The sequence below is a fragment of the Erythranthe guttata genome, chromosome 12 (assembly GCF_056151865.1).
Source record: "Erythranthe guttata isolate IM_541 chromosome 12, IM_541, whole genome shotgun sequence".
Lineage (NCBI taxonomy): Eukaryota > Viridiplantae > Streptophyta > Magnoliopsida > Lamiales > Phrymaceae > Erythranthe > Erythranthe guttata.
Genome location: NC_142544.1, coordinates 17947251 through 17970804, shown reverse-complemented (window position 1 = coordinate 17970804; position 23554 = coordinate 17947251). Strand labels below are relative to the sequence as shown.

Here is a 23554-nt window from a genome sequence, read left to right as displayed (position 1 = left end):
ATTCCATAATATCTGTCGCTTTGGAGATTTTTTTTTTGTTCAATATTATCTGTCACTTTAAATTTTCAACACTTCATTAATTATTTAATTTTCAGTTTATACCTTTATTAACTCTTTCCAATACTTTTTTTTTTTCAACTAATTTATCTCTCTTATTAATTATAAGACAATGTCATTTTAGTCTAAAAGCATATATTTTCCCAAAACCAAGACACATTTAATGAAATTCTTAATCTTTGTGAAAAGCTGAAAAACGACAATTAAAACGGAACGGAGGGAGTAAGAGCTATGAATTTTAAATTTATAATAATAAAAAAAAATATTTTACTTAATTCGAATAATTCCAAGTTTTATGAATTTTAAATAATTTTTTTCCCTTAAAAAGCTAATTACGAATCAATTATATTTATATATTATTGTTGTTTGAATTCTCCAAGTCTTCATCTCGAATTAACATATATTTTATAGTTGATATTCTACCTATCTTGGATTAAGTTATTAGTTTGCCTTTGCATACCAGTTGGGGAATGATGAATATTCGAAATTTGCTTTTATATAAAAAAGTAGTATATTCCAGCTTTTGTAATATTTTGTTTTGTGCTATCATTCTTCCTTTTTGCCTCGACTAGTTAATTTCAGATATGTCAAATTTCAATATATATATATATATATATATGTTAAACAAAATTTAAAAAAAAAATAAAAAAAATAAATAATCAATTAAAAAAAAGTGAAGATATGTCTAACTTCAAGAAAGGTATTAGTGTATACATAAATGAGGAAAAAGCAAGATTGGGACAAAAAATGGTGGTGATGATGATAAAGATGATTTATAGTAACTTTAGCTGCTTATATAAGCAAATTTATTTTGTCGTTTTTTATCAATCATTCATTCTCCATTAATCTCATTTTCTTCCAAGATAATTACCCTAACTTTTAGATACTACATAATACATATAGCAAGCATACCTTAATAATTCGATGATACATAAAACGAGACCAATATATGATAAATATTCTAAAATTATTGATACATGTTAGTCCTCGTTCTTCAATTAGTACATATTAATTTATACATGCATGGCACCATTTTTTTCTAATAGATTTGACTTTTTGAGTCAACCATATTGGAGAATAAACAGTATCACAACTATATATTAAAATAAAATAATAATAAATAAATACATGCTAATACCTAATTCTAATTCCAAAAGCCTACGTCCTTCGACTATTCAATTTACTATTTTCATATTCTAAAGTAAATAAAATATTCCAGAAAGACAATGACACCCATTCCATTTCACCTGTCTTTACATGTTTTCTTTAATTTAATTGAAGAAATATCAAGGAAAATAACATAAATAAATAAATAAATAATTAAATAAATAAACGAAGGCCAGGAAAAATAAAGAAAAGTAAAGAACAATTATACTATAAAATGATGTCAATATCAAAATGAATATGACTTTTAATAATCAATTGAATCTGAGCCCTTCATTCTGGTGATAAGGCTCTAGATCAATGGTAAGTTGAAACAACAATTCATTCTCTCCACACATGCACAAGTCCTCCCATCACTTTTCACACATTCAATAAAATTAAAATTAAAATATTACAAATTTATTTTTAAAAAAACACCCAAAACAAAACAAAAAAAGAAAAAGCAAAAAAAAAAGAATATTTCTGTATATCTGAATTTCATTTGGAGTAAATTTACAATGCATTTGAGTCCTATTTAAACAGAACCAAGCCTTGCCATTCAAGCTCAGGAGAACAAACATAAGGCAAAGTAGAGTTGGCAGCTTATTACACAAGTGTAATAGCATTTGCCCGCTTCCTACTTTCCCAAAAAAAAAATAAAAAAAAATCCGACCAATAACATCTCGACAAATGGCACCAGTCGTACCGGCAGAAGTTTTCTCCAGCGCCGGGAAAATCCCAGCCAACGATTCGAAAAAGGGGTACGTAACATTCTTGGCTGGCTCGGGTGACTATTGGAAAGGAGTGGTGGGATTGGCCAAGGGTTTGAGGAAGGTGAAAAGTGCTTACCCTCTCGTGGTGGCTATCTTGCCGGATGTTCCGGAAGACCACCGCGAGATTCTCCGGTCACAGGGTTGCATTGTCAAGGAGATTGTCCCTATCTACCCACCGGACAACCAGATTCAGTTCGCCATGGCTTACTACGTCATCAACTACTCCAAGCTTCGCATATGGGACGTAAGTCTCTCTCTCTCTGTCTGAAAACACACACACACACACACAAACACACGTAAAAAGCGTATAAACTCGCAAATAATGTGTTATGCAATAATCTCATTCATGCAGAGGCTTTTCAAATACCATATATCTATGTAAAACACAGCACAACAAATAAGACACACACACACACACACACACACACACACACACACACACACACACACACATACTAGCATCGAACTCTTAGGGTAAGCTCAAATAAGAACATACTTGTGCATGTTTATTGATGATTTTATTGCATGTATGATGATTTACAGTTTGAGGAGTACAGCAAGATGGTGTACCTCGATGCGGACATACAAGTTTACGAGAACATTGACCACCTACTCGACACACCAAACGGATACTTCTACGCAGTGATGGACTGCTTCTGCGAGAAAACATGGAGCCACTCTAAGCAGTACTCGATTGGCTACTGCCAGCAGTGCCCCAATAAGGTGACGTGGCCCGCTGGTATGGGGGCCCCACCTCCACTGTACTTCAACGCTGGGATGTTTGTCTACGAGCCTAACAAAACCACTTACGAGAACCTTCTAGAAACTCTCAAAATCACTACACCCACACCCTTTGCTGAGCAGGTAATCTCTACATCTGTCTTGCCTTTTCGAATAACTGAATGCTTTGAGATGCTTCAATTAAACAACCACCGTTTATTCCGAAAATTGAGATAACTATATAACCGATAAAGACACGTGCATGTCGTTTACTGAAATTTTCTTTGGAGGGTTTTGTCTATTAGCTAGCCTTGTTTTGATTTTGAATGTGGTGGTGGTGCAACTTGGAGCTACAGAACAAAAAATCAATTTGGACAATAGTAATCAAGATGATGATGATGTGAAAATTGTAAGGAAACTGACAAATACTGACAAGAACAACAATAATAATGAAACACGCAGATATTTTCGTCTCCGAACTAGTAGTATACGGTGCCAATTCAGTCAACACGATAACCATCACTATCACCAGAAAATAAATTAAAAACATGTATAGTATATACTTGGCCAATGCTATATTGTTTAAATTCTTACTTTTTTTAATCATGTGTAAAATGACAGGATTTCTTGAATATGTTCTTCGAGAAAACTTACAAACCGATTCCTCTGATCTACAACCTCGTTCTTGCTATGCTGTGGCGCCACCCCGAAAATGTCGAGCTTGAGAAAGTTCAAGTCGTTCACTACTGCGCTGCTGTAAGATTTATCCCACCTACACACACACACACACACACACACACACACACACACACATGTATAGTATATGTATAATACAATCGAAATGACATGGTTAATATGAATAAAATACCAGGGATCGAAGCCATGGAGGTACACTGGAGAAGAAGCTAACATGGACAGAGAAGACATCAAAATGCTTGTGAAGAAATGGTGGGATGTTTACGACGATGCTTCACTCGATTTCAAGGCTGAAGATTCTGTTGCAGGCTCAAGGCCATCAATCATGGCTTCCATGCCTGAACCCGCAGTTTCATACATCCCTGCCCCTTCTGCTGCTTAAGCAGAAGAAAAACAAAACACTGAAGCCACGGAGTTCTTATGCGAATTCGGTGCAACTCGGTTTTTATCCTATTGACTACTTTCTTTTTCATTTTGATTTGGTAGGCTACTTGGCCTATGTTTTTGGTGTGTGACTGAACAATAATCGTAAGTTTGGGTTTTCGGTTTGATTTTCGCAGTATGTACTAAGCAGTAAAGGAATATGTAATTGTTTCTACTGCAGTTATTATAAAAATGGTTCTTATATTATTATATACATGCAGTGTCCCTGAGCAAGTAATTTTCACTTCATACAATCAATACAGCTACCAAGTTTCATTCTTCTACCAGATTATCAAACAATTCATGATTTTTTTCACCGGAAAAAATAAAATAAAAAAATGGAGAATTTCTACACTAACCTAAAAATTATGAAATTCTACAATCAAATCAACAAAATACAACTAGAATGCAATAAATTAGGGATTAATACAGAGAATCGTCGAAAAGTTTAAAGTAAATGAATCATGAACTGATCGAAGGAGAGTGAGATAGGTACCTGAGTAAAACTTCAAACGGCTCGTATCCCCAAATTCGACGATTGATGATCAGCCAACAATTGCCATTTTTACAGTGAATTTTTGGTTTTGGAGTTCAAATTGAAAGAAATGGCGAACAAAGGAGAAAACGGGAAAATAAAATGAAATTGAAACGAGGCCCAATTTGAAAGATCCAAACGTATGACCCAGAAAAGTCAAGCTGGGCCCAATTCTCTTGGGAAAATGAAATTATATAATTAAATAAAATTTTCAATTTTAAACAAAATTAGAATTATTTAATTCTAGGTTATAGATGATAGTAAATGCTCATTACAATTTACAACCGTGGCGGCGGCTACAACGGTTGTGCCGTGTAGGTAATAGCCTAATAGGTATGGTGGGATTGGTTAAGGAGGCGGCTATAGTGGGTGGCGGTTGTTGGGAATCACTGCATCCGACTCGTGGGCTTGATGAGGTGGCTCGAATTCAAACTCGAGTCTTTCGAGGCTTTCTTTAGTTGTTCATGAGTTCACGAGCCGGTTCGCGAACCTTATTATTTTTATTTTATATATTATTTTTTATTTAAATAACGTATAATAATATATAAAAACTATAGAAATAATATATATATATATATATTAAAATTTATTGTTTAACCTAAATGTATGATCAACCATTCAAATATATCCCTAAAATAAAATCATAAGTAAGCATGCTTCATGAATCGAAATAAATTAATCACAATTAACGAATATGATCAACCATTGAAATATTTCACAAAACACAATTCATATAATCATTTCATAAAATTGAATTTGTGAAAAGTTTCAAGTCCTACTTTTATAGTGTGATATTTATAAACAAATAAAAAATTGATAATTAAAGTAAATAAAAAAAATAAATAAAAGCAGTTAGAAAGTGGACTTGCGGTGGAATTTTGCACGATTTAGACACGTGGGTAGCTGAAAAGTGTGAAAGAAAACGTGAAAAAGCAGTTATCAAAATATTTGCTCCGCCTACACTACCGTTGTACCTTCCCCTTTGCCACTCCGCTAATCCCTACATACCAAATCCCTTTAATTAATTAAAATTAATATTATTATTATTGGCCCAAATGTGCAAGAATCTTTGACGATAATCTAGTAATCTTCGTCCGCTGCAGTAGGTGGATTTTGACTCAGCTGCCATTGTTGACAAATCAATCGTCTTTTTTGTGTTATTTTATGTATATTTAAATAATAATATATATAATATAATGAATGACTCATTGGAGACTGGATAAGAGAAATTCAATTGACGACGGAAGAATTCAATTGAACGTTAGGGTTACGATTTGGGGAAATCGTGAGGTATGGAAAGGGATGGGATTCAAGCGGCGAAATTGGAGGGAGAAGATGAAGTTTCGCATCTTGCTCTTGATATCGGAGGTGAAATTTGCTTGTTGTTTTGATGTATTGTTTAGTGGGTAATTGTTTTGATTTACAGCTTAATTCAATTGCAGAACAGTTTTTTTTTTTTTTTTTTTTAAATGGTTGCAGAAATCGTAATTGATGTTGATCGTGTTTTTCTAATTATTGGTCTATTACAGTTTTTTTTAACTATGGGTACTGCAACAATTGAATTAAGCTGTAACTTAGTTTAAGAATCAATTGTTAAACTTTCTAGGGTTAGAAGAATTGAAATCCGGTTATGGTGGGTTAAGCTGAACTGAGAAGAGTTTGCAAAATTCGGTCGAACTCGAACCAGCTTAAGCATTTGAGGGCAATGTATATATTTCAAAAGCAACAAGTCGAATGAAATGCTCGTTTATTGAAAAAAAATTTGGATATTAGCCTATCGAATTTGGTTTGATGTTCTCCATTTATTATCTGTAGGTTCTCTAATAAAGATGGTGTACTTTTCAAGCAACAGTATTTGCTCAGGTGATGATCAGAAGAACGGCTTTTTGAAGGATGGAATTGATACGGTAAACTACACGGTCCTAAGTGGCAGACTTCACTTTCTGAAGTTTGAAACAACCAAGATCAGTGAATGCATGAAGTTTATATCTACTAAGCGCCTGCAAGAGTATGGTATGTGTTTCTTCGTGATCGACACATTAAACGAACATAAATCTGAAAGCAATTATTTATTCCATCTGTGCCAAATGGTTTAAATGCTAAATACCATTTTGTGTTGTTACCCAAAACCCGAAACCACATGCTTAGCTGAGAAAATATGCTCGATGTTCTCCTTATAGTAATTTTGGTAATATTGCATATTTATGCATTCTTAGAAGCTCTGTGAAATCCAGGTGATAAGGATGATGAGGCCTCTGCCAGTGACAAAAATATTATTAAGGTAACCTTTTTTCAATTAATGCCTAATCAGATGATTGGAGAAATTTTAGTTCTTTAATGTTTTGTTGTCTTTGATTCTGATAAATGTTTTAATATAATTCTCAGGTCCTTTGTTCAAATGTTTGATGAATTTCAGAACCAATCTTTTCTTTGATGAAGTTTTCTGCTTTCATAATTTGTAGTTTCCAAATTGTAACGAGGAATATGTTATTAGTGACGTTAGAACCAAATTGGCGGTCAACTGATCAATGTGAACACTATTTGAAGCCATACTTAACAATATTAGAATATTTGTCGATCACTATTTCAGAACCAATATTTTGGCTGGCTTAGAATAATAGTTCGAATGAAGACATAAACATTAGTCTCCATTGACAGTTCGAATGAAGACATAAACATTAGTCGCCATTGACAGAACCTGGAGGAAAATTTTCGTGTTCTGATTCATTAGATTGTGTGTGGAGAGTCTACACGAGGAAACCACTTCTGAATTATATTCGAGCATAAAATAGTTTTTGTCTTGAGATATAGAAATATCTGAAACATTAAACTAACCATTTAACTCAGGATCTTTTTGAAGGCCACAGGTGGTGGGGCATTTAAATTTGCTGATTTATTCAAAGAAAAGCTTGGCATTATTCTGGACAAGGTAGATGAAATGAGTTGCCTTGTCGCTGGAGCTAATTTTCTACTTAAGGTTGGCAATTTAATGGTTGAGATCACTTTGTAATGTAGTATGTTGTGAATTTTATGACTGAATTCTAACGGTATTCCATGCTTCAGCATAAGCCTTTCCTTCTGTTTGTCTTTGTCGGTTCTGAATCTTATTTTTGCTTTCTACTTTGATACTCTTGTTTAAGTAATGCTATTTCCAATCTTTATATAGGTATAATAATCAAATATTTTTATATATGCATTATATATTTGGTTAGGCGGTGCACCAAGAAGCTTTTACCTATTTGGATGGCCAGAAGGACTATGTCCAGATTGACCACAAAGACTTATATCCTTATCTCCTAGTTAATGTGGGATCTGGAGTTAGCATGATAAAGGTAATCCTTCTTTTCATATATTGACTTGTTGCAGATTGATTCGGTTTGAATTAAATACCATTTTTTTTCAAAGACTCGAGGGAAATGTAGGATTCACCGCAAAAATATTATGTAAATATTTCATCATTTCCGTTCCATGTGTACGAGAGTTTGTAGTTGTCCAAATTTCTTTGTGCATTTTCTTATAATTATCTTTACCCTTTTGATTGATTAGGTGGATGGTGACAACGAGTTTGAGCGAGTCAGTGGAACAAGTGTTGGTGGTGGTACATTCTGGGGTTTGGGAAAACTTTTAACCAAGTGCCAAAGGTCGTTCTCTTAGACCTTTCATTGTACTCTTATATACTACCCTTTTCCCATAATTCATCCTTTGAATTTTATTTTTCCAAAAGAATCGCCATGACAAAAACTCTCGAAATTCCTCTTTCAGTTTCGATGAGTTGTTAGAGTTGAGTCGACAGGGAAACAACAGAGTGATAGACATGCTTGTTGGAGACATATATGGTGGAATGGATTACTCAAAGGTATATTTTCAAGTTTCTCCTAATTCTCTTAAGGCTGTATCTTTACAATTTGCAAAGACTATCGAAGGCAAGTACTTATGTGAAGTAGACAAATGCGAAATCTGCGCTTGAGACTTGGTGTTTTTTTCGGTTTTACAATAAATTGATAAATTGAACTTCTTCTTTCACTGTTTGATAAGTTATTTGCACGAGGAATTAGGAACTACTAGAGTGGTTTTCACTGCAAATGACGTTAATCCTATAAAGACGGATGTTCTATTCGAATTGCTTAACAGATTTAAACCACCGTGGATATTGCATCACTTCATGTCTTAATGTGCTTACTTAATTACCTGATCACAAACTTTTGGTAATAAATTCAGATTGGTCTTACATCAACAGCAATTGCTTCTAGCTTCGGCAAGGCAGTATCTGAAAACAAAGAGCTTGAAGATTACAGAGCTGAGGATGTAGCCAGGTCCCTGTTAAGAATGATCTCCAATAATATTGGGCAGGTTAGTCAGTTAAAAAGAAAATGACAGTCTTACACAGTTATATTGCATGCTTAGGAACAAAGAAGATAGCTATGCTGCCTTCTTCCTAAGAAAGTACGTAAAATGAAAGATTAATCTCTGGCAAAGACCCATCCAAATTGAATTGCTTGATGCAGTATTTTTAAATTTATTGGATATTTAAATAGCAGTGCCTGAAATATCATATTCCTACCCTTTGAAAATGACGAATAAATTACCTAATCATTTCAGTGTTTAAAATCAGAATTTAATCATTTATAGTTTACTCCACCCGACGAATGAAATGAATTTAAAAACCAAAAAGACCAAAGGTAATTTTATCAGAATATCCATTTCATACCTACATTGTCGGTTTTCAAGCTCCTGCTTAATATTGCATGCATAGTCGAAGCATTATATTCCTTAAACAGGACACTTTCTTTACCTGTTGTGCCTTAGAAATTTGAAAATAATATGGTGAAAAAATAAACTTATCATATTGGTATTTGATTTTTGTTCTGTTTTTGCTTCAATTCTGCTTCTTTCAGATCGCTTACTTGAATGCGCTGCGGTTTGGACTGAAACGGATATTTTTCGGAGGATTTTTCATTCGGGGTCATGCTTATACAATGGACACACTTTCTGTTGCAGTTAATTTCTGGTAGTTACCTGCTTTCCAAAATTTATAGTGGGCAACTTAACGCCGATGAAACTGCACCTTCCATTTACGCTGTATTCATATTTCCAAATAAACTCAAGAAAAAACATGAAATTCGTGTGCGTATATTTTCAGGTCAAAAGGTGAAGCAAAGGCTTTGTTTTTACGTCACGAAGGGTTTCTCGGGGCATTAGGAGCATTCATGAGCTACGAAAAGAAGGGATTTACAGATATTACCCATCAATTCATGGAGCAAAACTCGTCAGTACCAAAGAGTTCGTTTTGCAGCGAAGATGGGTCAGAAAGCTCGACTCGCGCTCATGTGAGAGATAATGAATGTATAGAATGTAGAGTGCAAGTCAGAAACTAAATCAAGTTTCTACAATAGTTACAAACCAGAAAGTATATCCTATTTAAGGTATTATTAAATCCTGCCTGGCAATTCAAAGTTGCTTATTTTTCAACTTGTCATAAAATCTTACAATTTCCATGCCCGAAACGGAGATTGTCGTTACACCTGTAATTTCAACGAGCGTAATTTTTGTAAATATGTAATTGCTTTGACGGTTAGATGAACAATTACTTTTTACCTAGACACTATCTTTGTATGTATCTGTGTGTGTGTTTTGAATTAATAATTTTATTTACATATTACTATATTTTATTTTCTTTTATTTTCCTGTGGAGTTTGTTTGTTGCTAAGAGACCAAAATTAATTGTTTGTCTAATTTCTTTTGTTTATAAATTATAACAGTTGCTGGGTGTTGTTGGTTGTTGGTTGGGATCTGGGTAGGGTGGGTATGGAACACCACGCCTCCCTCTTAATTATTTTGAAATCTATACATATATTTTATATATATATATGTATATATGTGTGTACTGTGACATGTGTACATAAACTGAGTTTGTTAATGACATTTTTCTCCATAGCAAAGATTTTATTGTTTTTATTTATTTATTTTCAATTTTAGTTTTTTGGTAGTAGCAAAGGTGGGGTGGGGCCCACCTTCTTGAATAAAGCTGTTACTTATATATTTGTAAAGAAGAGATCTTTCTTGGTTAAATCTAATTTTTAAGGTTTGAATATTTGTACCAATTAGAGGCCCTATTGCCTATTGCAAATATCGGTAAATTAAAAATAAAACCAATTGAATTATGACTCTAGCTAGTATTATGTTTTATAAATTTCAATAATGTTGGTCCTCAAATAATTCATGTAACGACATATTTTTGGGGGAATTAGTTTTATATACGAAATTTGGATATAAGAAAAGAAATTTCAGTAACTCTATATTTATTGGGTCCCGAGTGAAGTGTGAAATGAAATGAAGAATGTAGGACTGCACCGTGTTGACATGTTCAAATATCAGGCTTAATAAAAAAACATTATTACTTCTTTGTTTACACGTATACTTCCAGCTCATTATTTGGATTTATATGTTAATTTTTTCTTCACTTTTGACTAACAACCATTAATTAATAATTATTAACCTTTTTTTTAATTATTATAAAAGAAGAGAAATTGCAAATCAAGTTTCAATTTTTCAATTTCACCATTATCCTCTGTAGGGGTGAAAGTTGGAACGAAATTTCAAATTTCCGCTGGTTTTGATATGAAAAGTTCCGATTTTGGAACGACTTCTTTCATTCTAATTTTGGAATTAAAATTATATAAAAAAATATTTGGAATTTTCGATTTTCAGTTCGATTTAATTTCTAAAATTAAATCCAAACATCAATAATGAGCAATAATGAAGTAATAAACATGTGACTAAAAGATGGATGCATTGATATAATGTTGTACTTATACATTACAAGATAATAATACAACCAAACAAATTATTTAGTTTGTCGAGTCAGCAATTCTACAATAAAATTTAAGAAAATAAATAAATAAAATAATAACAAATGAAATGTCCCTAAAAACATAGATATACTAGAGTGAATATACACTTAATTAGAGAATTACTGCATTAATAAATGTAATTAAAAGGGGTGCACATTTTTAGTTAATCCACCATTAACATTGGTAAAGAACCCCATTAATTCCGGCCGGTAAGGCAAATAAGACCGCCGCCGCTCCTCCCCCTTCGCCTTACTCCTCAGGTACACTTCATGAGCCGACAACGCCGCCGCTTTACCCTTCTTCACCTTCCCGTTGACTTTCCCCTTTGTTTTTTCCTTCTTCTCACCGCCCGCCGCCTTTTCCACTACTTTCACCGCCACTACAACAGCAGGAGCCTGATGCTCCTCCGCTGACGGCGGCGCGTGGCCGTTGTTCAAGAAAACGAAAGCGTCCCTTCCATCACTGTTGCTCCTCCCCAACAGATCCTTGAACCGCCAAATCTTGGAAAACCCGGTCGAGTTGCTCTTCTTGCAGACCTCCGGCGACGCCTCCACCGCCTTCCTCTCCGACCACTCGCAGTACGGCCCGGAGGCGGAAACCTCGTCGTTCTCCGACGCCGCCACCGCCCTCCCCTCCCCTCCTCCCGTCTCCACAAACACCTTCTTCACCGGCGGCCTCATCGGCAAATTCTCGTGAAGACCCTCGCCGGAATATTCGCCGTGGAAGAGCAAATCCCGGTTGAACAACGGGAAAACCGACTTGATCTGGCCGTCGACGAACGCATCCTCCGCCGCTATGGGCGACGTATTCGCTCCTCCACACATAAAAGAAAACTCTTCTTCTTCTTCCTCCTCCTCATCTTCATCGCCATCGCCACCATCACCATCAATTTCTTCTTCCTCCACGTCAGCATCTCCATCGCCGATTTTCAGATGCGTGTAAAAATCCCGACTTGTTTTAATTTCCGAGAACAAATTATCATCTGGGCTGAGCTGCTTTTCTTCAAGATTAATAGTCTGCATATCTTAATTTTTATCGGTGTGAATAATTTAAATTTGTTTCTACAGTACTAATTGAGCAAAGAGAGTAGAGAGAGAAGATGTAGAGAGAGAAGTTAGAGAGAGAAAGGATTGGTGAAGTGAAAAGGATTAAATGAAGGTGTTTTTATATATGTGAATGGTTGGTCGGAAAACAAGTTTGGTTTGCTTCTCTTCTTTTTTTTTTTTTACTTTTCTATTAATGTTGTTGTCCATCTTTGAACACAGACAATTGTTTATTCTAATATAATAATAATATCTTTTTTTGTTTTTCTCCATGTTTTTTAAATTGAAATAGCTTCGAAACATCCAGAGATTTGCATTTCAGGTGTTTAAATCTATATCATTTACCAAAGGACCCATCTAAAGTAACGTAATTGCACATCACCCCCAAGACTTTTGCTTATTGCTCTTATATTGCCCCTCGCATTCCTCGGTACCTAATATAAAGCCCATAAACGGTGTCGTAATTTTTGTTATTGGTAAATTTGTCACAATTTTCAGCTTACATAGGGGTGGAATTGAAACATAAATTTCGAATTCGATTAATTCTGATTATGAAATTTTCCAATTTTGAATTTTTTTTTTCTATTTTGAATTCTGTTTTTTTTAAAGATTTTTTTTAATGGAGTTGTAATACATATTAGATTTCGGCTTTTGATCCGATTTAAATTTTCAAAAGTATTTCTTGAAATTCCTGAAATTCTGATAATTTTTTCGAAAATTAAATTTAATAGTATCAAATTATTATGCATCTAAATGATGGATTTTTTTGATTTCGTTGACCCTGATCCATAAAATGTTCAATTTTGTAGAGTTTTTTTAATCCAATTTGCGAAATTCTGATTTGTAATTTCTCTCAATTTTTTTGGAACGAAATTAGAATGAACTTTTGACTTCGATTTTTTTTTTTTCGATAGTGTTAATTTCAATCTGATCCGTCAAGCTTACATGAGAATATTGTCCCAATCAAAGTTGTAAAATTCAAAATTTGTGATATAAATCTAGATTCTAAATATATTTTGTTACTAATAAAACTAAAAAGTCATTAATATTGTCAAATGTGTTATAGTAATTCAAAGTAAGTCGGTCAAAGGTGATTTTTTGTTAAATTAGGTGGGTATAAAGCCAATATACAAAAATTAAGGTGGTGAAAGTGTCATATGATCTTTTGTGGGGGTAAAAGAGAATAAAATGAAAAAACAAAGTAAAAGGAAAGGGACGAAAATCCAAATACATTAATTTGGGGGTGGGTGGATGGAAGTTGCGAAGAAGTTACTGAATATCAAAGTCATATCCGCTGGTGTTGACTATTGACTCTTACATAGGCCAATTCGATTGAGACTTTGGGCTAATGTATAATTGCTGCCCACGAGTGACGAATATTCTTATCAATTGAAATTTATTTTATAAAAAAATGTTATCTTAATTAATAATTCGCAGCAATAACAATAGAATTATTTAGACCAAATTCCAATACCTAAGTTTAAAAAAGAATTTATTATGTTTACTAGTAATTAATATGCTAATTATGTGACTCGTACTAATATGAGGTTTGTTGTGTCCCGTAACGGATGACCCAGTGTAGTGTATATTTTTTTCGTATAATTTGCAAACTATTATACGAGACTATATGTATACCCAATGCATCTATATGGTTCACTGATTCTTTCGTTATCAAATTGAAAAGAAAAAAAAAAGGTTGTTTGGCAATATTCAAGACTTTGTGGGTAAGTTTGAAAAATAAACACAATTAGGCAAGTCTTCACTATCACTTTTATGAATTTCGTATTTTTCAACTAAAGTTTGGTTCTACTTTCTTACATACTCTTAAACTTTTGGTACATGTTGAATTAAATTGGTACATGTTGTAAATTAATTGAAGATTTTTAAATTCATAAATAATGATTTAATTAGAAATAAGAAAGCAAGATAATGTGAGGATCGGAGTGGGTGGAAAAGTCTGAATTCAATAAATATATTGAGGTTTGTTTGGCATCATGGGATTTAATCCAACTTTTAATTGCTGACTTCTCACTTCTCACCTATGTAGTAATAATTTCACATGTAAACTATTGTGCATCATCAATGACGTAAATCAAGATTTCTTGGTTCTCTAATTAAGTTTTTTTTTTTTTTTTTAATAAAAACTTGATAATTTGATAGAAACTATATATACTAAATGAAAAATAGTCATGTCATAGTGTTAACTTGAATCCACACATACATACATTTGTATATAAATAAAAGAAGATATAAAGAAGTCAACTTTAAATTATTGGTGGCATTAAAAAGTGATGGGGTGGACAAATTGCAATAAATGGGTGCACAAAATAGAAGAGAGTAGCCATTAGTGAAGAGGTGCAGTAGGCACTAGGCACCGTGCTCTGCACATTTCAATTTAATAATAATATTGCCAAGGATGGAAGGCGGCATATATGCAGCCTAGTAATTATCTTCTACTACACATATTTGGAAATATTTTTTTTTTTTTTTTTTAATTTATTGCAACAAATCATAATCATGATTTTGTGGTTTCTATTTTCAAGTCTTAATGGCGATGGGAAATATGTGATTTGTGGTTGTGACTTGTGATAAGTGGCATATATATTCCTATATTATATTGATGGAAATTGATGGTACAATGTTTGCACTCTTAAAACACTTCTCCAAATTATGCTCTCTTAAATGCTGGAGGGTGCACCGATCACCCGGAGTTTACGGTCGGTGGCGATGAACAATACGGTAAAAGGATATTATACAAGAGATGGAGAATTCGAGAGAAAGTATCAAGTATGTACGTAACCCTAATAGGGCTTAATACATTTGCTTATATATAGAATCATATACGACGCTTTCCTAATTTACAGTCGCTATCTTCGTCCATGATTTATTACGGTTCAATCGATGATTCTAGTTTACAATTTTTTCTCGTCTTTTTACAAAAGCTATTTACGGATCACATCTTCCAACAATTATGATATCAGCTCGCCACCTACTGCGCCTTCACACGTATTAGAAGTATAAGGCCAGTTCTCAGCCCGTTTGATCATTCACAACCCTTTTAGGCGAGCTTTTGGCCCGCCCTAACTCTCGTAAACAATTTTAACGAGTTCTTGGTCCATTTTACTTCTTGCAACCCATTGACCTTTCACCTCGACAGGCCGAAAAGGTGGGGGTACGGTCCAGTGCCAAACTGACCACATCATAAATTTATTTAGGCCTCTTTTGATTTTTATAGTTTAGTTAATAAAACATATTGAGTAATTAATATTGGAGGGGATATGATTGCGCATGTGTGTCATGTGTTTGGTTTGTATGATTACCAAATAATTGGATTGACAATCTTCTATTTTATTTTGTATTTGGTGATGAAGAAAGATAGTGAAAATAACTTACACACCCTTATCCTTTGATTATGTAAAAGAGTTTTTGACTCCGAGTAATATAATTAGATGGTACTTTCATGGTTAAAAATAAAAGGGCCCATATGTTAGTATTTTCACAAGTTTGTAAATTATAATAATCCAATTATAGACTATATACAATAAGTTATGAGTTGTCAAAATCGCCCGGTGTGACAATAATGTGATGATCATACAACTCAATTTTTGTAACTTATTGTCCAATCATACAAGTTAAAATACCCCAAATTCAAATGATTAATATAATATACAATCAAGTTTTAGCCTAGTGCTTGTGGGTTCAAATCCTTTCGAGTGCGTGTGTGTGATTAATTCAAGTCACGATTTATATATTTTTATTTAGTTACTATGATATGCCCAACGTAGCCTACACCAAGTATATCTTTACTGTTCATTTACACACACCAACATGAGTGTGTGTGTTTGTGTGTGGATAAATGGTTTACTTCTATGTTAGTTTCTTCTGAAAATCACAAATATATATATATATATATATAAAACCTCCAATGTAGACTATATAGTTTATTAATATTTAGCAATCTTATTGTGAAGCAAGATGACCAACCACTAATGATTGACCTAGTCTTATGACTGACTAATCCACTAATTAACCATCAGCTTCCTTATTATTTATACTAATTAATTAGACTTTGAATTCGTCTACAAGTTAACTACACAGGGTAAATATTACTAGTATGATGCACAACAACTAATGAAGATATTAAATAGCTTTCGATTGATTAAATGAGCTGACTAATTTGCATGGGGAATAAAACCTAAATTATTTAAAGTCTGGATTGTCAAGCTAATCCAATTTGACACGATAATTAACTTGACTAACACGTTTTTACATGAGGTTATCAGAGTGTTGGTGGGTCAATTTTTAAGTGTATGGGTTGGTTGGAGTTACTTGCTTCTAGATTGACGTTGATTTAGAGAAAGTGACATTTTGTGTGTTTGTGTGAATTTCCTAAAATAAAATATTATCTTAAAGAAATTATTTAAATTGGAGATTAAATTAATATTATAATCTCGTCTCCAAAATGTTTTCTGCAGCATTGTCATCTGTCTATCTTTTGTTTAGCTCTAATCACCAAATATATTAATTGGTCCAGTTCATGAATGAATGCAAGTCACTTTCTAGTTGCTAATTGCTGTGTTAAGAAAATATATTATTTAAAACCTTCAGAAATCAATATTTGTTGTGTTGTATTTTGTCACTATTTGATGTAATATTATTGTTACGATTCCCACCAAAAACTTATTTAATAGTAGATTGGATTAGAAACACAACAACAATTTTCCATGATAACTTAATTTTGGGCTTTGTTAATCTAGGCCGTGAATTATTGTACTCTCGAGCTGAATTAGGATGGCCCATTAGGCAATCTTATTGACAATTCTTTTTTCCCTTTATTCCTCTCAATAAAAATAAATTAAATAAAATAAAATAAAAAGAGCAAGAAGCCATTGTGAAATCTTGGTATTATGGCATTTCCCCGTATGAAGTATGAACCGAAATTTCGGTAATGACAGTGGTTTGAAGAGTTTGGTACGGTTGCCCTTAAAAGAAGTGACACGTAAGACCAAATAAAGTCGGGATAAATTCCAAAAATTACTAAAAACTGCAGTAGTTCCGATATATTTCCAAAGTATTGAACCCCATTCTATAAGAACCGACAATTAAGAATACTCATGCCTTCCAATCTATACACATTACTCATCAAATATCACTCTTCTTCGTTTATCTGAAAAGCTCGAGTGCAACTGATGGATATATCTCAAGAATCTGGCAACAAGCTTTACACTCTCTGCAAAAACCATGTACAATGTATTAATCACAATCGCTACATATATACGATTGTTGAATGATAATCCATCATTCCATCATCAAAGTTATATAAACACTGAATCCGGCCAAGAATTCAGCCTACTTTGTCGAGAACTAGTAGTATAAGTAAATAAAGCTCTCGAGCATAAAGTACCAAGAAGCTCAAATCGTAACAGCTCAGGACATCCGACCAATTAGAATCGAAACGAAGAATGAAGAAATCAATTCACCTCATTTCTGCACAATTTTATTACAGAACTCAACAGCTTATCTCCCACTATATTCCTCAATCTTCTAATCAGCTGAGACCGAACAATCTTGTTTTCCTGTTAACAAACATGAACGTTGTAAATACTAATCCAATAGATATGAGAAAATTTTGAAACCGAGAATTTTAAATAGTACTCACCCGAAATTCGTTGTAGTAGTTCAAAATCAAGCCCACTTTCGAAGGATGCACGAACCTGGAGAGCACTTTCAAAAACACGGGAAAACTCATACTTAGCGAATTGGGTGTCTTGGCAGATCTCCAAGTTCTCCGCAAACCTAAAAGAACGAAGGAAAATTAGATACGTAATTACGTATGCATCGAATATGATTTCGCCGTTTAAGGAAAAAAGCTTCGATTTAAATTACCTATTAAACAAGGGGCTCGGAAACTGATAATGTAGTTTGGAAAAATGTGGGAGTTCATGTAAGAAGTCCATACAATGTATTGCGTCGGTGCTATAGGATTGTCGATTCCGGAATCGAATTGGGTTGAACTCGGATGTGATTGTTCGGAACCCGGGCAGATGATTTCTGTGTTGCCCAAAATTACACGACACAGTAACATGTGCATCACTCCATTTTCATCTTCCTTTGCTTTCAATGCACTGGCAAAAATCCGAATAAAAAACAGAGTATGAAAATTGAAATTGCAGTAATAATTCGAACCAAAAACAGTGTATGAAATTGCTGCGATAATCCAAAAAACTAAATCGGAGTATGAATTTGCAGCAGTTATCCAAAAACCAAAATCAGAGTATGAATTTGCAGCAATAATTCAAAAACCTAAAACAGAGTATGAAATTGCAGAGATAATCCAAAAACCAAAATCAGAGTATGAACTTGCAGCAATAATCCAAACGGAGTATGAATTCAGAAATTTGAGTTACCTATCAAAGGGAGAATTGACAGGGGAAAGATGAATTCCCACGCCGTGAGAAACCCCCTTCTCGAATTTCCCAGATCCGACAAATCCGTAACTAACAACATCACGAATTTCATCAGGCGAGCCGCCGTACCACCCGTACTTGACATTAGCATCGCCGCCGCGTCTGGCGGCCACCGCCCGGGAGAAGACACGGAACGCCTCCAGCCTCGCCTGCCCTGCCACACTCGAGTACATGTTCTTATGCACGGCGACCACATCAATTTCCTCACCGAGGAACCTCATATCCACCAGAAAACTCTTCATTACCGCACCGTACTCGCCGCCGCCGCTGCCGCCTTCTGCGCTCTCCTCCAGCTTCACCATTCCATTCCTGGCGAATTCTCTGAACAACCGGCCGGAATCGGAGACCGACGACTCGCAGTCGGAATCGTACGCCGCCGTTTCGTAATCGAGCACAGTCATCGAAACTTGGTCCCCTTTGGCATCCATCACCACCAAAAAAAAAAACAAAGTATACGAAATCAAAATTCACCCTATATATATATATTGTTGCTTGATGAAACAGTTGCTTGCATGGAAAGGTATGCAAAACTTAGGCTAGAAGAAAATTAAATCCAAGAGTAGGCAGAAATTGAATGAAGAAGTATGAAAAAGAAAATAATAATTAATTAGAATGAAAGATAATTCAGGAAATATAACCGACTTCGCATTTTGATTCTGTTAAATGTTTAGGGCGGTTTGTGTGTGTGGAAGTTGACTTACGTGCCGCCATGCCTGCAAGCAAGTGGGGGATGGGGGTGGGGTGGGGGGGGGGGGGGGGTGCGTGGCAGTTCTTTTTCGTGTTCCAGAAGAATCCAATTCGTTGTTTCAGCATACAGGATGCGTGTTTAAAACTTAAATAAATTAGGTTAGTAACTACTTAATAAATTTTCTTTACTAATTTAACAAAAACAAATAAATTTTGAATTATCTATAAATAAAAAAAAAATCAATTTTGAATTATTTATAAATAAAAAAATTAAAAATTAAATAAATTAGGTTAAGTAATTACTTAAAATTTTCTTTACCAATTTAACAAAAACAAATCAATTTTTGAATTATTTATAAATAAAAAACAAATCCAGTTTGAATTATTTATAAATAAAAAAATTAAAAAGAAGGTATTTTGGAATACCTCGATTTTTTTTCGTCTTCTTCTACCAATACTTGAACCCTTGACCTCTTTGGGAGGTATGACAACCAATAACCATCGAGGCCAAGGAGGATCGGTGAAAATTTGTTCTTTCACAAAATTATTTAAACATTGTTTTTGATAAATCGGTAATTTCGGTACCAAAATATTTGTCTCTTTGGAGAGATTTTGTTGGATCAAATTATTTGTCAATTTCGAGTTTGGGAGAGATTGTTCTTTTAACGATTAAAAAATATTTCGTTTTAAGGAAATAGTGGAAAGAAAATCAAATCAGTACCAAATAGTGTAGACAACCGGCACCCAATCTAGCTGATTCAAGTTGGATTGAAAAGCTAACTCAAATGACTGCATGTAACATATTTTCAATTTCGTCATAATCATTTTACACCCACCGTTGTGTCTTCTCCTTATTCTTCTTCTCCACTATCATCGATCGTGTCGTGCAATTTTTCATGGCTTATGAATTTTATTTATTTATTTTTTATTCTTCGACCTTGCGCCGCAGTTATTAGGATTTTGTTTGCTGCCCAGTGAAATCTGAAATTTTGCTGCTGAAGAATTCAAAGTGCCTCCTCAAACCAATGCCATAATCATTAAACGATTCTTATTTTCTTACTTTTGATTTATTTCCTTATGATATTATTGAACTGAATTTTTTTGTCAAATAATTTCTGTAGCAGGATCTCTTATGTTCCTTTTATGTTTAGCGTTAAATGATGAGCTCTCATCAATATGAATCTTTTATTTGAATTTGTTAAATCAGACTTTTTAATGATTGTTGTTCATGTAGATGGCGTGGGATTTAATCCCCAACAAAGGGCTCTAGTATTTTAGATTTTCTTTTTCCAATTTCAGTTTTGTTTTTCTATTTTCATGGTGTATTGTTTATTATTACAATGCAATTAATATGTGTGCGCTATTTGTTGTCATTCTCAATAATTAACTGAAGAATGATGAATGTATATATATATATATATATATATATATATATATATATATATAAACCTAGGTTGTTTAATTTATGCAGATAGAAGCTAGCTTTTTGGTTACATTCTACTAGAGATTTTGGCAGATTTTGCAAAATAAAGTAAAAAAATCTCAATTTATGAAAATGTATTAATGATTTCTACACTTTAAATTTCGTTTACTCCATCTATATCAACTTCTCTAATTTAGGTCATCATTTATGCGGGTTGCTTAAATGTGTTGATAAAGATTATCTTTTTACTAACTTTTACAAATATGTTTTAGCTGAATATTTTAGGAAAATAAATGAGAGTTGTGTTAAAATCTCGCCATTGTTTATGAACAAGTTAAGAGAAATTAATTTTCACATTAATATGTTAATTTGTTTGATTTTTACCAGTTTTCTTTATAACTTTAAAGTGTCCTATTATTTAAAAAAAAAAACGATTTTCACAGGATATTTTAGACATACAAATGAATATTATGTTCAAATCTGACTATTTGGATGAACGATTTAAGAGAAATTAATTTCTATGTTAATATAATTAATCTATTTGATTTTTTTAAGCTATATTAGTTTTTCTCACATTTTACATTAATACATACTGAAATGATTTGTGCAGGCACAAATTAAACATTCAGGCACATTTTTTACCATTTCTCAAAAACCAAAAGGTAAAAAACTCAAAAAACTCTCTCTACCCTTTCGATTTTCTTTCGCAAAGCCCGTGCAAATCGTCAACAGATCGGAGGTAATTTTTACGTTTTTACGATCCTCATGTTATGTAGATTACGAATCCGAAAAAAAAACGAAAAAAAACCGCACTTGGGGACGCTCGCGCGATTTTACGCGAGCGCATCCACTTCGCTCGCGTAAAATTGCACGAGCGTATGAATTTAATTTTTTTTTTTTTTTTTTTTTTTTTTTTTTTTATTAAAAACCGGCTTTTAAGTTGCTCGCGTGGATTTACACGAGCGCATCCACTGCGCTCGTGTAAATCCACGCGAGCAACTTAATTTTAATTTTTTTTTTTTTTTTTTTTTTTTTTTTTTTAAATTAATTTAAAAATCTGCATTTGTTCTCCTCACGCAAAAATGCACGAGCATTTCAACAGTACTCGCCTGATTTCACACGAGCACTGTTGAAATGCTCGTGCATTTTTGCGCGAGCAGAACCAATTTTTTTTTTTTTTTTTTTTTTTTTCGTTTCATTATTTAAATGTTTTTTTTATATTAAATGAAATATTAATAAAGTGTTTATTTAAAATGTAGATGGCAGGAGGCCGGGGGAAAAGTCTTATGAGTCAAGTTGCCGGTAAAGGCAAGAGCTTAATGAAAGCCTTGAGCGGAAAGGGTGACAATCCGGAAGATCCGGATCGCATTGGAGACCGAGATGTCCTTGCTTCCGCCCGTAGAAGAAAGCAGTTAGCTCGAGAAGCAGCGTTACAGCGGGAAGATGAGAGATTGAGACGAGAAGCTGTTGCAGCTGGAGCCGGACCCTGTCGACCTACACACGATCTCCAGCTAGCTCGTAGTACATTGCCACATGCCGACGATGATGATGACCACAACAACAATCCAGATAATATGGATACTGACGAGGAGGTGGAGGAAGATGATGTACATCAGGATCGTAAAGCTGGTCGTGCCTTACCCTTTCCGCAGCTGCCTGGTCCGGCGTACTTGGAGGGTCCGTGCGATGGAGGGCCGCAAAATTTAGAGTTTATGCGATGGTTCAAGTCGCATATAGCGATGTACATTTGGGAAGGATATGTAAGTTTTTCTGTCAACACGTGCTTTACATAATTCTTATATTATTCATTATTTTTAGCTAACAATACATGCAATATTTTTCAGGAGCGCCGTGAAACTACACGGTGCGAGTCGAGGACCAAAGCACTCGAGGACTACCGCGGCCCGCAGGATAACACGATGATTGCGAGGCTGGAGGCAACAGATCTTTACCACTTACGAGACTGTTTTCTGAAGAAGATGAACAAGAACCTCATGCTAGCTTTCGTGGAGAGGTGGCAGCCGGAGACGAACAGTTTCCACATGCCATGGGGCGAGATGACGATCACGCTCCACGATGTCGCTTTCATCATGGGGTTGCGGCTGGACGGACCAGCAGTTTCTGAAATTCGCCCGGTAGAAGAGTGCTCACAGAGTCTTGCATCTGTATTGGGTCTCGGTCTGATGGACACCAATGACATGTTTCGAAACAAGGGAGTTGGTTGGGTTAAGGTGAGAGATCAGTTGACCCTTCCCTCCGCCACAGACGAGAAGAAGATGAAGGGCTACTTGATGTTTCTGCTTGGGTCTGTTTTGTTTGTAGACAAAACAGGGTGTAACATGAAGCCGTGGTGGATCCATTTTACCAACGATCTCGATAATGTCGGCAAGTATTCGTGGGCTTCGGCATGCTTAGCAAACATGTACCGCCAATTGGGTATTGCCACCCGCGCTGGGATGAACAGTCTCTGTGGATGTGTTATTCTCCTTCTGGTACGTGTAATTATTTATTAGTAATTATTTATTTATTTAAACTTCTATTTTATTTATTTATTCATTGGTGTTTGTTTTCAGTGCTGGATCTTTGAGCATTTCCCCTGCTTTCGACCACCTCTTTCCCGTTCATATGCCGAGTTTGAGCCTCGATGCAGAAGGTGGGCCCATGGTGGAGGCAATAAAACCACGCTGCAGGAATACCGGAAAATACTCGACGCCATGACCGAAAGAGATGTGAGTA

General features: G+C 34.4%; 4 protein-coding genes and 1 long non-coding RNA gene across 5 annotated transcripts; 2 read left to right on the top strand and 3 right to left on the bottom strand.

Moving 5' to 3' along the window:
• The first annotated feature begins 1555 nt into the window (after window positions 1-1555).
• Window positions 1556-4024, top strand: LOC105968036 (galactinol synthase 1). Its single transcript, XM_012992631.2, has 4 exons — window positions 1556-2217; window positions 2517-2837; window positions 3315-3449; window positions 3565-4024. Exons 1-4 carry the CDS (start codon window positions 1891-1893, stop codon window positions 3769-3771), a joined length of 990 nt encoding a protein of 329 aa, XP_012848085.1. The 5' UTR covers window positions 1556-1890; the 3' UTR covers window positions 3772-4024.
• Window positions 2457-3429, bottom strand: LOC148766645 (uncharacterized). Its single transcript, XR_016035092.1, has 2 exons — window positions 3288-3429; window positions 2457-3043 (listed from the first exon to the last, which is right to left on the bottom strand). It is a non-coding gene; the product is annotated as an uncharacterized LOC148766645 (long non-coding RNA).
• Window positions 4025-5261: 1237 nt separating the features above from the next.
• PANK1 (pantothenate kinase 1) lies at window positions 5262-9945 on the top strand. Its single transcript, XM_012992753.2, has 10 exons — window positions 5262-5715; window positions 6163-6360; window positions 6582-6628; window positions 7208-7324; window positions 7560-7679; window positions 7894-7988; window positions 8110-8203; window positions 8566-8697; window positions 9243-9355; window positions 9488-9945. Exons 1-10 carry the CDS (start codon window positions 5640-5642, stop codon window positions 9720-9722), a joined length of 1227 nt encoding a protein of 408 aa, XP_012848207.1. The 5' UTR covers window positions 5262-5639; the 3' UTR covers window positions 9723-9945.
• Window positions 9946-11120: 1175 nt separating this feature from the next.
• LOC105964827 (hypothetical protein) lies at window positions 11121-12459 on the bottom strand. Its single transcript, XM_012989331.2, has one exon. The coding sequence runs from the start codon at window positions 12218-12220 to the stop codon at window positions 11339-11341; it is 882 nt and encodes a 293-aa protein (XP_012844785.2). The 5' UTR covers window positions 12221-12459; the 3' UTR covers window positions 11121-11338.
• Window positions 12460-17256: 4797 nt separating this feature from the next.
• Window positions 17257-19382, bottom strand: LOC105964828 (putative inactive poly [ADP-ribose] polymerase SRO2). The gene is made up of 5 exons (XM_012989333.2): window positions 18649-19382; window positions 18128-18366; window positions 17901-18037; window positions 17722-17817; window positions 17257-17471 (listed from the first exon to the last, which is right to left on the bottom strand). Exons 1-5 carry the CDS (start codon window positions 19134-19136, stop codon window positions 17463-17465), a joined length of 969 nt encoding a protein of 322 aa, XP_012844787.2. The 5' UTR covers window positions 19137-19382; the 3' UTR covers window positions 17257-17462.
• Window positions 19383-23554: the final 4172 nt, after the last annotated feature.